This window comes from Salarias fasciatus, unplaced genomic scaffold (genome assembly GCF_902148845.1).
Source record: "Salarias fasciatus unplaced genomic scaffold, fSalaFa1.1, whole genome shotgun sequence".
In the NCBI taxonomy this organism is placed as follows: domain Eukaryota; kingdom Metazoa; phylum Chordata; class Actinopteri; order Blenniiformes; family Blenniidae; genus Salarias; species Salarias fasciatus.
In genome coordinates, this window is record NW_021941397.1 from 285,505 (window position 1) to 297,835 (window position 12,331).

At 41.4% G+C, this 12,331-nt stretch overlaps 1 protein-coding gene across 1 annotated transcript; it reads left to right on the plus strand.

Moving 5' to 3' along the window:
- The first annotated feature begins 1,316 nt into the window (after positions 1–1,316).
- LOC115385646 (mycolipanoate synthase-like) lies at positions 1,317–10,556 on the plus strand. The gene is made up of 6 exons (XM_030087720.1): positions 1,317–1,374; positions 3,032–3,185; positions 4,177–4,337; positions 4,445–4,651; positions 4,771–4,952; positions 5,037–10,556. Exons 1-6 carry the CDS (start codon positions 1,317–1,319, stop codon positions 10,554–10,556), a joined length of 6,282 nt encoding a protein of 2,093 aa, XP_029943580.1.
- The last annotated feature ends 1,775 nt before the right edge of the window (positions 10,557–12,331 follow it).

Genomic DNA, 12,331 nt, shown 5'->3' on the forward strand with positions numbered 1-12,331 from the left:
ATCGCGGCTGATCCATTGATCTAATGAGACAACCTGGACTCAATGAATGCAATCAGTTTCTAATCTGACATCAATCAAAACATTTGATCCATTGATTGATAAAGATAACCCAGACCCAGTGGGTGTAAGCGTTTACTTAACCCCGGGCTCCTACCATGTGGAACCGGCCCCCAGTTCTGCTCCTTTCTCTCGTTTCAATGTAATTTCATTAGAGTACTACGTGTCACTGATGATTGCTTGCGGCCTAGTCTCTGTTTATACATGAAATGTATGTAGATACAAGAAATTGTCTGTTCTATGTCCTTCTCTTTCTGTCCCCTCACCCCAATTGGAAAAGCAGAAAACTGCCACCTCTGAGCCTGGTTCTGCAAAGGTTTCTTCCTGTTAAAGGAAGTTTTTCCTTTCCACAGTCGCTTATGCATGCTTATATGGATCTGTTGGGTTTCCTCTGTAAAAGTGTTTAGAAATGACTATGTTGTAATTGGCACTTCATAAATAAAGCAGAATTGAATTGAATTGAATTTACACTGGAGAACAGAAAATGGTCAAATGATCTTGAATGTGCAGTATTCTTATTCAACATGTTTTCATCAGATTCTATTTGTTCATCTTGATACTTTGCTCCACTGTCAGTGACAGGAATTCTCCCAGTGTTATCGTAAGATAACACATGTGCATTGTTGCATCTTGTGATCAAAGGGCCAGATTGTATAATAGAAGCTGTAAAGTCATGTGAAAACTATAGATTGAGTTCAAGATTGCATTTTTTTCTCTGTCTCTTTCTTTCTTAACCGTTTACCTCTAATGTTTTAATCACAACATCAATTTTTTTTTTCCAACGGATGGAAAATATGCTGCATTTTTGTATATCACATGTGAAAATGTGACAGGATTGGAAATTGGTTAAAAAAAAAATTGTTGACAGACTTTAATGGACCTGACCTCTGTCATATAACTCACTTATGAAACCTCTACTTATGATTTCCCAGATGCCATAAATGCCGTGCACTGGAGTAATTCATCTCCATAGACACGTGTACAATCTATCATAAATGTTTAATAAAGAAGAGAAGCTGACTATAAGAATCATTTGCAGGTCCTGAAGCGATACCAGCACTCAGGGAACCTGAAAGCAGGATGGAGGTAAGGAAACGCTGCTGCTTTACTCAACTGTTACTAATCTAATTACACTACTTTTCTTGAGCCTTATTTCTGCTCTGCTGCAGCCTACGATTACCTGGATGATTATCATGACTGTGAAGACGCAGAGAGTATTTTTCATTTTTTACTGTTTTCCTCAGTGACGTTCTGTCATGATGGAAGAAGCTGATGATGGTATTGCTGTGGTGGGAATTGGATGTAACTTTCCAGGAGGTAAGCAGAACTCCAAGCTAACAGGAAATCAGAGGAAAACCGTGCACAGTGATAACTGGAGTCAAACTTCATATAACTTCAATATTCTTGATGTGAAGTAGGTGCTCTAATGTGCTACCACCATACTGGCCCTAATTTACATTGAAAAACAAAATATTGAATATCATTGACAACTAAATTGTTTTGTCAGTCATATCTACAGTCACGATATATAAACAAAAAAAAAATCATATTTTTTTTTTCACATTTCAGAGAAGATCATTGTGATCTCAAGTGAAAATAAAATTGGGAAAAACATTAATATATTCTGAGATAATGTTTTTTTTTTTAATTGCAGTAAAATGAAGAAGACACCAACTGTAAAGATTTTAAATATTTAGAGTGTGTTCTGATGAATCTAAAACATGAGGAAGTTTTGCTTTTTAAATCAGTTTTTTGAAAAAAAAAAAAACTTTTTCTGTGTGGTTGTTTATTGAATGTGTAATGTAAATGTAATTACAGAGGAATGTGTCTGTTTCTGTGACCATTACACTATGTATATCAAGAAAAAAAGTACAATTTTTATGTGAAACTAAGCATTTTGACAGTGTGTTCACTTGAGACAGGATTGATAAGACCAAATCGTCACTCAGTCTTCTAAATCACTGATTCAAATCAAGACATTTCAACAGGAAAAGTGAAATACACTTTTCATTATCAAACTAATCCTTACAGGTGCTCGTTAAAAAAAAAATAGAATATCATGAAAAACTTGGTTTATTTCAGTAATACCATTCAATACCATTCATTGGTCCTTTGTGTTTCCTGAAGTCCAAGGTCAACACAGCCGTCTACCAGGAAGTTTTAGAGCTCTTCCTGCTTCCTGCTGCTGAGCAGTTTTATGGAGATGCATATTTCATTTTCGAACAGGTCTTGGCCCCTGCACACAGTGCCAAAGCTATCAGTACCTGGTTTAAGTATTAATTTTCTTGACTGGCCAGCAAACTCGCCTGACCTTAACCCAATAGAAAATCTATGGGGTATTGTGAAGAGCAAGAAGCGATACCCCAGACCCAGCAATGCAGAAGAGCTGAATGCCACTTTCAGAGCAATCTGGGCTATCATAACACCTGAGCAGACACACTGATCGACTCCATGCCACGTCGTGTTGCTGCAGTCATTCAGGCAAAAGGAGCCCGAACTAAGAACTGAGTGCTGTACATGTACATAGTTTTCATGTTTATACTTTTCGGTTGGCCAGCATTTCTACAACTTTTTTTTGTATAGTCTTAAGTATTATTCTGATTTTCTGAGATAGTGACTTTGGGGTTTTTTTTTTTATTAGGTTTCAGTTCTAATCATCAAAAATAGAATAAATAAACACTTGAAATATATCAATCTGTGTAGAATGAATGTATACTTTAGACAAGTTTCACTTTTTGAATGGTATAAATGAAATAAATCAACTTTTTCATGATATTCTAATTTTTTGATGAGCACCTGTACATGCAGTCCCATGAACAAGGCTGCTAGACCCTTCATGGATCTTCAGAATGGCTCAAAAGTCAAGGACAAAATCTCTCTGGTACCACTGAGTCTGAATAATGAATAATGTCCTTTTTTCTGAATGGATAGTCATGTTTAAATTTTGTTCAAACTAAATCATGCTCTTTTGCAGGGGAGGGGCTCGACAACTTCTGGAAAGTTCTACTGGAGGGGAAAAACTGTGCTGTGCAAATTCCCAAAGAGAGGTTTGACGTATCCAGCTGGTATGACCCAGATGACAACAAGGCGGGAAAATCCCGCACAGCCAAGGCTGCCCTCATTGATGGGTACGTCTTTAAACTCTGACAGGAAACAGATTATGTTTAACATAATATAGTGCATGTTCTCATTGGAGTTTTCAGAAGTTTCTATCATTCATGAGAATATTTTTTAAGTATTTCACCTGTAAAGTGTTTATTACTTTTTATTGACTTTAGACTGCATATAGGATTTATGCATACAAGTCATGTGTCTCAGACAAACACAAAGGAGCATGTTTTATCTTTCTCAGTTAAAGCAACACGAAGGAACTTTCAGTTTTGGTTGATTTTGGCCGCGCCAGTGGACAAAAGCGGTAGTGTTTTGCCTGACCGAATACTACAGTTCCCATGAGGCCTAGCACGTGGCGTAGTAAAATGCTGCTCCTGGTGGCATGCTGTCGGACTGAACTCGCCTACATTTGTTTCCAGTGGCTGTGTGAAGGATTGATAGCGACGAAGTAATGAATCTAATGGTGGGTAAACAATGTTATCTCATGATGTGACACATGCCGCAAAGCAGTCCGCACATTTGGAGTTTTTTAGTGTGCAGGGTTCCTACCACCCTCGTCACAGCTGCTCAGTCCAAGTCAAAGCAATACTGACGCCCTCAGCCCGTGACAGAGGGTCATTCAACTAGTTGTAAATCGATGTATCATCACAAAAGATATTAAAATGTTTTATTAAGGTTGAAAAGTTCCTTAGTGTCGCTTTAACAGAGTGAACTTACTGAAAGCAAAAACATCAAAACCTTTAAAAAATTATTTCAATTCATTACTTTACTCAGTAATAATTTATGGATTTATTAGAAGTGAAGCTGAGAAATGCACACATTAAACTGTAATTAAAATTTGTACGATTACATACTTGAAACAAATCAACAAAAAAGCTACTTATTACAACAATATTAATATTTGCAATCAGTTACTTGGACCCCTGCTCTGCGCAGATAAATATTTATGGTGAATTTCAAAAATCCACAACACAAAAAGTTAATATATTGTTTTCTGGACATTTGTAGGTACAATGAGTTCGACCACAGGTTTTTCGGTATCAGTGACAGTGAAGTGCAACAAATGGATCCCCAACAAAAACAGCTCCTGCAGTGTGTATACCGAGCTTTCGAGAATGCAGGCATTCCAATGGAGAAGGCCAGTGGAACAAGGACAGGAGTGTTTTTTGGTAAGACAATGACAAGATGTTCTCAGAGAACAATGAAATTAATTTGGATTATATGTGAAGTCAAAAATGATCAGGAAATAAATGTTTTCCATTGTTTTCTGTTGTAGGCATAATGAACAGAGATTATGAAACAAACGCAGCACAGGTACATCCGAGTGTGATCAACCACTGGACAGGCACAGGGTTTGCTATGAGCATTGCAGCAAACAGAGTCTCCTACATCTTCAACTTTACTGGACCCTCGCTGTCCATAGACTGTGCCTGTTCATCATCTCTTGTTGCGCTGCATCTTGCCTGCCAATCCATTAAACTCGGTCAGTATATCGTCTGACGAAACTCAAACTTGGAGTGAAAGTCACTCCAGCAGCGGAGTAGATTACTGACAGCATGACATCAAGCATTTTTGAGGAAAAGGATTCTTCTCTCTCTTCAGGTGACTCTGAGATGGCTGTATGTGGAGGAGTCAGCTGCATTATTGATCCAAGACTATTTGTTGCACTCAGCAAGGCCAGGATGATCTCCCCTGATGGCACCAGCAAACCTTTCTCCAGAGGAGCAGATGGCTACGGCAGAGGGGAGGGCTGTGGGGTTGTTCTCCTGAAGCCCCTTAAAAAGGTGTGAATATACAAAAAAAAAACTAAACAGTAACAGTTGTTATGTTACTTTCAGCTTGATTTTTGCCATGATATTTCTTCCCAGGCTCTCCAAGACCGTGATAATATCTGGGGTGTCATCAGTAAAACAGCAGTAAACCAAGATGGACACTCTGTCACTCCAATCACCAAGCCCTCCATGACACAACAAGAGGAGCTGCTCAGAAGGGTCTATTCAGTTTCCGACCTGGAAAATGTCCAGTATATAGAAGCACATGGGACAGGAACTCCAGCTGGAGACCCAACAGAGGCAGGGAGCATTTCAAATGTCATTGCTAAAGCCAGACCTCCTAGTTCAAAGCCACTGTGGGTTGGCTCTGTGAAGAGCAACATTGGACACACTGAATCTGCAGCTGGAGTGGCCGGACTCATCAAGGTTCTCCTGATGATGAAGCATAAGACCATTGTTCCCTCAGTTTTCTACTCTGATGACAGTTCCAGTGTAGATGCCAAATCGTTGAACATCAAAATTCCCCAAAAAACAGAAAAGTGGAAAACAAGTAGAGTAAGAACTGCTGGAGTAAACAACTTTGGCTTTGGAGGGACAAATGCACACGCCATTGTCACACAGCACATGCAACCATGTGCTGAGCAAAAAATTGATGAAAGGCAAGTGAACTATTTTGTCATGTCAGCCAATTCATTGAAGTCCCTTTCTATGACTATGGAAGACACCATCAAACAGCTGGAGGCAGATGAGGAAGTTCACCTGCAGCCATTGTGTTACACATCAGCCTGCAGGAGAAGCCACCACAAGCATAAATTCAGAAAAGTCATTGAGGCATCGTGTATTACTGACCTTAAAGAGAAACTGAGAGCTTCTGTTGGAAAAAATGTCACCCCAGCCACCTTAGATTCCAAGTTGGTTTTTGTCTTCTGTGGTAATGGTCTCACTTACCACGGTATGTGCAAGCAGCTCCTGGAAAAAGAGCCTGTGTTCAGAGAAAAGATTGCTGAGATTTCGCTGTGTTTCCAAAGTCTGGGCAGTCTTCACATTCTGAACACACTTGAGAGTGAGACTGAGAGTCGTGACTTCAACAATCCAGATGTTATTCAGCCTCTTCTCTTTGCCATCCAGGTGGGGATTTCCACCTTACTGAAGCACTGGGGGGTGAAGCCTGATGCAGTTCTTGGGCACTCTGTTGGTGAAGTTGCAGCTGCTCACTGTTCTGGCCTCTTGTCTCTTGAAGATGCAGTGAAAGTCATATATTTCCGGAGCACTCTCCAGAGGAAAGTCACAGGAGGGACGATGCTTGTGGTCAGCAACATGCCTGTTTCAGAGGTATCATCTTTTCTTCTTCCCTATGCTGGTAAAGTTTGTGTCGCTGCTTTCAACAGTCCTCAGTCTTGCACCCTTTCTGGTGATGCAAGTGCAATTGAGAACGTCCAGAAGGAGCTCAGTAACTCAGCTATCGGTTCAAATCTGTTCCTCCGCCTGCTTGATGTTCCCACTGCCTACCACAGCCACATGATGGACCCGATCCTATCAGATATTCAAAAAGCAATTGGCTCCTTGCATATGAATGAGCTTAACGCAGAGCTGTTTTCAACAGTAACAGGCAAGGAAGTTCAGCAGGGAGATTTCTGCACAGGCAAGTACTGGGCCCGAAACATTCGTGAGCCAGTGGCTTTTGAGCAGGCAGTGAGGTCAGTAGCTAAAGATAAGAGGAGCGTGGTCTTTGTAGAGATAGGGCCAAGAAGGGCACTGCAAAGAAACATCGTGGAAACTCTGGGAAATGGCACAGCTGTTCTTGCCTCTGTGATGCCAAAGAAAGATCATGAATCAGTCAGGTCTGTTGTTTCTCAGCTTTTTCAACTCGGTGCTCCAGTAGACTGGAACACTTTCTACAGGGGCTATGAGACGATGCCACTGTCTTTCCCACGATACCAGTTTGATTGTTCACACAGAGATGTTATCATTGGAGCAGCACAGACAAATACACAAAGTGACCACCCAGTGCTCCATCAGACAGGAAGTGGAAGCAACATTTTCACTTGTGATCTGAAGTCTGAATCCTCTTCCTACTTGACAGAGCACAAGCACAATGGGATACCCATCATCCCTGGTGCTTTCTATGCTGAGGTGGGTTTAGCTGCATTCATGGCAGCTGCAAAACCAAAAGTGCCCCTCAATTTCGTCCAGCTGAGTGTCAGTTTTCACAACCCATTTGTGTTGAGTCACAAATCTCCTGAACTCAAAGTGCAACTTGAACAAAAAGATCAAGAAACCAGATTCACTGTACTTTCCCCTTCTGCTGTGTATGCATCAGGCACTGTCGTTTTGAATGAAGAGAGGCTGCTTGAGGAGTCATGCATTTCACTGACCTCCATCCAGAAACGATGCACATCTGTTGTGAGCTTTAAGGAGTTGTATGGTTATCTCTCTCAGGCGGGCTTCCAATATGGGGATGTATTCCAAAATAAAGCAGACATACATTATGGGGAAGAACTGAAGGAGGCTTTTGCACCCATCTCAGTCCCTGAGGAACTGATGTCTCAATTCTATGATTACCACATTCATCCCGTTGTGTTGGATTATCTGATGCAGCTTCTTCCAGTTACAGTTGAACACATCTTTGCTGGTAGACCAGGATTTCCTGCCAAAATAGGAAGTCTGAAGGTGTTTGAACCCTTGCAAAAGGAGATGATTGTTTATTTACGAGCCACTGATGTGGGCACTGATCACTTTGAGGTCTGTGGTTGCTTTGCAGACAGGGAGGGGAGAGTGTTGGTTGAGGTTAAGCATGTGATGATCAAATACCTTGGTAGCCACTCTCATGTTGTTGAAGAGTATTTCTACCACAATGTCTACAGTGTAATCCCTGGTTTCAGTCCTGCTCCTCGTCCAAAGGCCCTGGTCTTCGGTGACCCTATTGGGATTGCTCAAGGTTTGCAACAGCATCTGGATTCGAATTCCAGATATATATCATTCACACATGCAGAACAAATCTTGAGCAGTGGGTTTCCTTCTCTGTTGGAAAATCTCAACATCACAGATATTGAGAACAACTTTGATGAGGTCTTGTTTCTCTGGGGAAAAGAAGACCTCACTTCACATGGCGCTGATGTTGTTCTTCAGAACTTGACAAGCTGCTGTGAGGTTTTCCGCCAAATTGTTCTTCAGCTGAAACAAATCCATTTCCCAAACTCAATTAGAGCAGTAACGTATTGCTCATCTGACATCACCGCAGACCACATAAATCCAGGTTTTGCTCTGGTTGGGATGACAAGATCTTTCGCTGCGGAGATACCAGAGCTTTCTTTTCAGCTCATTGATATAAGCACTGTCTCTGCCAAGGACATCAAGGCACTGTCTGAGGTCCTCAGGTCATATCCTTGCAGCAGCTACCCAGAGTTAGTGGTAAAAGATGGGCAGATATTGAAGCCCTCCGTTGTCCGTACCCCTCCAGAAACTACTGACAGTTCAGAGGGCCATTACAACTCTTCAATGCCTGAAACATGTGTCTTTCAAACAAATGATGCATGCAATATGACTCAACTCAGTGCCATTCGCTTTGAACTGGATGCCAAGGAAATGAGTGAGACATCGGTGGAAATCCAACCAAGGAAACTGTGTGTCCATACATCTGATTATTTCCCTGTCAGTGCCTCACATCTAAAATTTGGTCAGACATTGTACTGGAACAAGCATTCATCTCAGAAACACAAGCTGCTTGCTCTTGACTTCAGTGGGACTGTTACGGCAGTGGGAAAAGATGTGAGGAAACTGAAAGTTGGAGACCGTGTTGCTGTATGTTATCCTGTGGTGGCTACTAGTAAGGTGAGAGTCCCACAAGATGTTTGTTACCGCACCAAAAGGTTCCCGTATCTTGAAAAAACACCAAATGTTTCTCACTTTGTCCTCACATGGGAGATTGTTCATCGAGCATTGCCAAGAGCCAAACATAATTTAGGGATCCTTTGCTCAGTGCGTAATTCTGCTCTGGTGAAGGTTTTGACATGTGCTTGTATCAAATCTGGCTGGAATGTAACAGTTAGCACACAGTGCAATGACTCTTTTTTCGATGTCAGGCACATGGAGCAAATGGAGGCATGTGTCATCTTGCCTCCGTTGGATGAATCCCTGACTGCTAAAGTTTCGACATTTCCAGGCATTCAACATGTTGTGATCGTCTGTGAATGTCCAACGGAGGGTGTGAAAACTCAGGAAGTGATTGAAAGCTTTAAGGACAGTGTTCATGTACAGACAATCCAGGTATCAGTTATCTTCCAAAAGGGATACCTGAGAGCACACAAGCCACACATTCAACACTGGTTGAGGTCCCTGAATTTCGACAGGAAGTTTGCACTTCGAAACTATACTTTTCAGTGTGAAAAGTCTGGAAGCAGATGCCTTGATTCAGAGAAACCACAGTCATACTTTAGCGCAAAGAAACTGGCTGTAGTGACTCTCGGAAAGGCTGATGACCGGAAGCTGTCTGCCATTCCACTGTTGCCAACAAACACACTGCTTTTTCGAAAGAGAGCCGTGTATATAGTCTCAGGTGGTCTTTCCGGTCTGAGCTTTCAAACTGTCAAGTTCATTTCTCAAAGAGGCGGTGAGTACATCGTAATACTCTCAAGGAGCAAACCAAAACCTGATGTACAGCAAGAGATACTCAACGTGGAGAAACGGTGTGGCAACAGCATCACCAGCATGGAGTGTGACATATCTGTTTCTGAGCATGTGCACAAGGTTATTTCTGCCATCAACCTTAAGTTTCCCAGTTGTCCGATTAGGGGGGTGTTTCACAGTGCAGTTGTCTTGCGTGATGGGCCGATTGAAACTCTTGACAGATCTCTGTACGAGGAGGTTTTTAGACCCAAAGTCAATGGTGTCCTGAATCTGCATCATGCAACGCAGAAGTGCGAGTTGGACTATTTTGTGTGCTACTCCTCCATCTCTGCTTTTCTGGGAAATGCATCCCAAACAAACTATGCAGCAGCCAATACTTTTTTAGACCTGTTTTGTCAGTACAGGCGCAAGCTTGGGCTGCCTGGACAGTCTATCAACTGGGGTGCCATGAACCTTGGCTTGCTTTTGAACAAAACACATTTCCAGCGATTTCTGGAGGCCAAAGGCATAATGGTTTTAGGTGTGGCTGAGGTTCATACAAGCTTGGAGCAATGTCTTGTGCTCAACCGACCCCAACAAGCTGTGTGCAGGTTTCATTTCAGGAACATCCGCAATAACATCCTCTCTCAAAATAGAGCCCTGAAAATGCGTCTGTCAGCATTAGTTGAGGAGGTTTTCCAAAAATCGGAAGAGATGGAGTGGGAAGATAAAAAAACTGATGTCTCACCAAAACTCTATGTGATCTCTCTGCTAAGTGAGACCATAGGCCTGGAGCAGGGTGAGCTGGGAGATGACACAAATCTGTCCTCCTTGGGCATTGACTCCATGCAGGCCATGACTCTGCAAAATCTGATCTTTCAGGAGAGAGGTGTGAATGTGCCTTTGGTGAAACTGTTGGATCCTGATGCCACAATATCAACAGTGATCACCATACTGAGTGAAGCAGCTCAGGGTGTGCATGACAGTGAAATGGAAGTTTCCTCCAGCTGAAGACAGAAATGTTCTCTCCACCAGATAATAAACTCACACACAGAAGCAATATAGAATCAGTCATCAGAGCATCATGGTCCTGAATTATTGAAAAATATGATGAGCACTGTACAGAAGAATTCTTAATGCCATTGACTGTTGATACTTTTCATTTGCACAATGTGTATTTTATTTCATAGTTCTCTTAAATTGAACATTCATTCATTCATTCATTCATTCATTCATTCATTTTCTGCCGCTGCTCCCTTTCGGGGTCGCGGGTGGCTGGAGCCGATCCCAGCTGCTGTGGGCGACGGCGGGGTACACGGGGTAAATTGAACAGTATATTATTTTATTTTGTGCATTTTTTGGATATCTGGAATTGCTTTCTATCTTGTCACAGTTTTACTTGCTCTGTTTTATGAATATGATAATCGTGAAACCAAAAGGAAAATTACATTATAATAGACATGTTTTGATGGTTTTGACGATATTTTTTGTAAACTGTCCAGTTTTGGTTTTTGTTGTCTTATTGTTTATTTGATCAAATTCTAATAAATACTGTGAAATCTTCTGTCTGTCACAGAGTCCACTCCATGCTGATATTCAGGCCAGCTTTTGTTTTATCTTTCAGCATCCTGAAATATCATCATAATGTATTATGCAGAATGACAGTTACGTAAATATATTCATTTTGTTTTGTCTTACACATGATAAATGTGAGAGCCACAGCAGTGTCTGTGTGGAACAGTGGACACCCCCATATTTTATTTATATTTTGTTGTTTCAATTTCTGTATACTTACATTGTTAAATTGTGATGTTTAGTTAATCCACCTTGTTGAGGGTACTACAAGGAAACAGGTTGTGTGGATTACTGAGCGGGTTCAAGTGAACAGGCACTTTTGGGGGCAGCTAAGGCACCAGCAGGGGTCCTTGGGATGCACATTGCTCAGGGTAGTACTAGTGTGAATGCATGGCAGTGCTAAAGTGTGCGCCTGTGCTCTTTTACAGACGTGATTAAAGAAGTAACTTTTCAAACCCATGCACGCCTAGACAAGTTTCAACATGTCTGCTCAGGTGTGTCACATAAATCCACACACAAAAGTGAAATCAACAGCTTTTAATGTGATTCATAAAGGATAGGTCGTGTCAGAGAGGTCAACATCACCAACATATCAAATTCTATTCTCATTTTCCATCCTCTAATGTCAGATGTACACTGCCACATTCACCAAGCACTCCAAACAACTATCCACATGTAAATACTGCAGGCTCTTACCATTGCTTAGGCAATAAGTCGGATTATTAACTTTATGATGATAATGTAAACAAAACATCGGGAACACTTTACTTGAAGCCCCCCTGTTAAAACATAAGTACATTTATAAAGCATTTTAATGCCATTATAACACGTGTAGCTATTGTTATAAACATTGATAGATGATCACAATGTCAGGACCAAACCCTAACCCTAACCCTAAACCCTAACCCTAATCCTCTTTCCATCCCATTACAGGATTGTATTAAGAAAGATCGAGACTTGTTATCCACTCTGTCTATCCCTCAGGCACGTCCACCTATTATGGAAACCCAAAAAAAAGCTCTTAGAAACCTGAGTAGAAGAAGGGATATTATCATTAAACCCGCAGACAAAGGAGGTCAGGTAGTTTTACAGGATCGACACGATTACTTAGTAGAAGCAGAGAGACAGCTACACAATCTTAAATATTATATTCCTCTTCAGGTTCCTTTGCAGCCAGTAACCAAAGGTCTGATTAAAGCAATTATTCAATC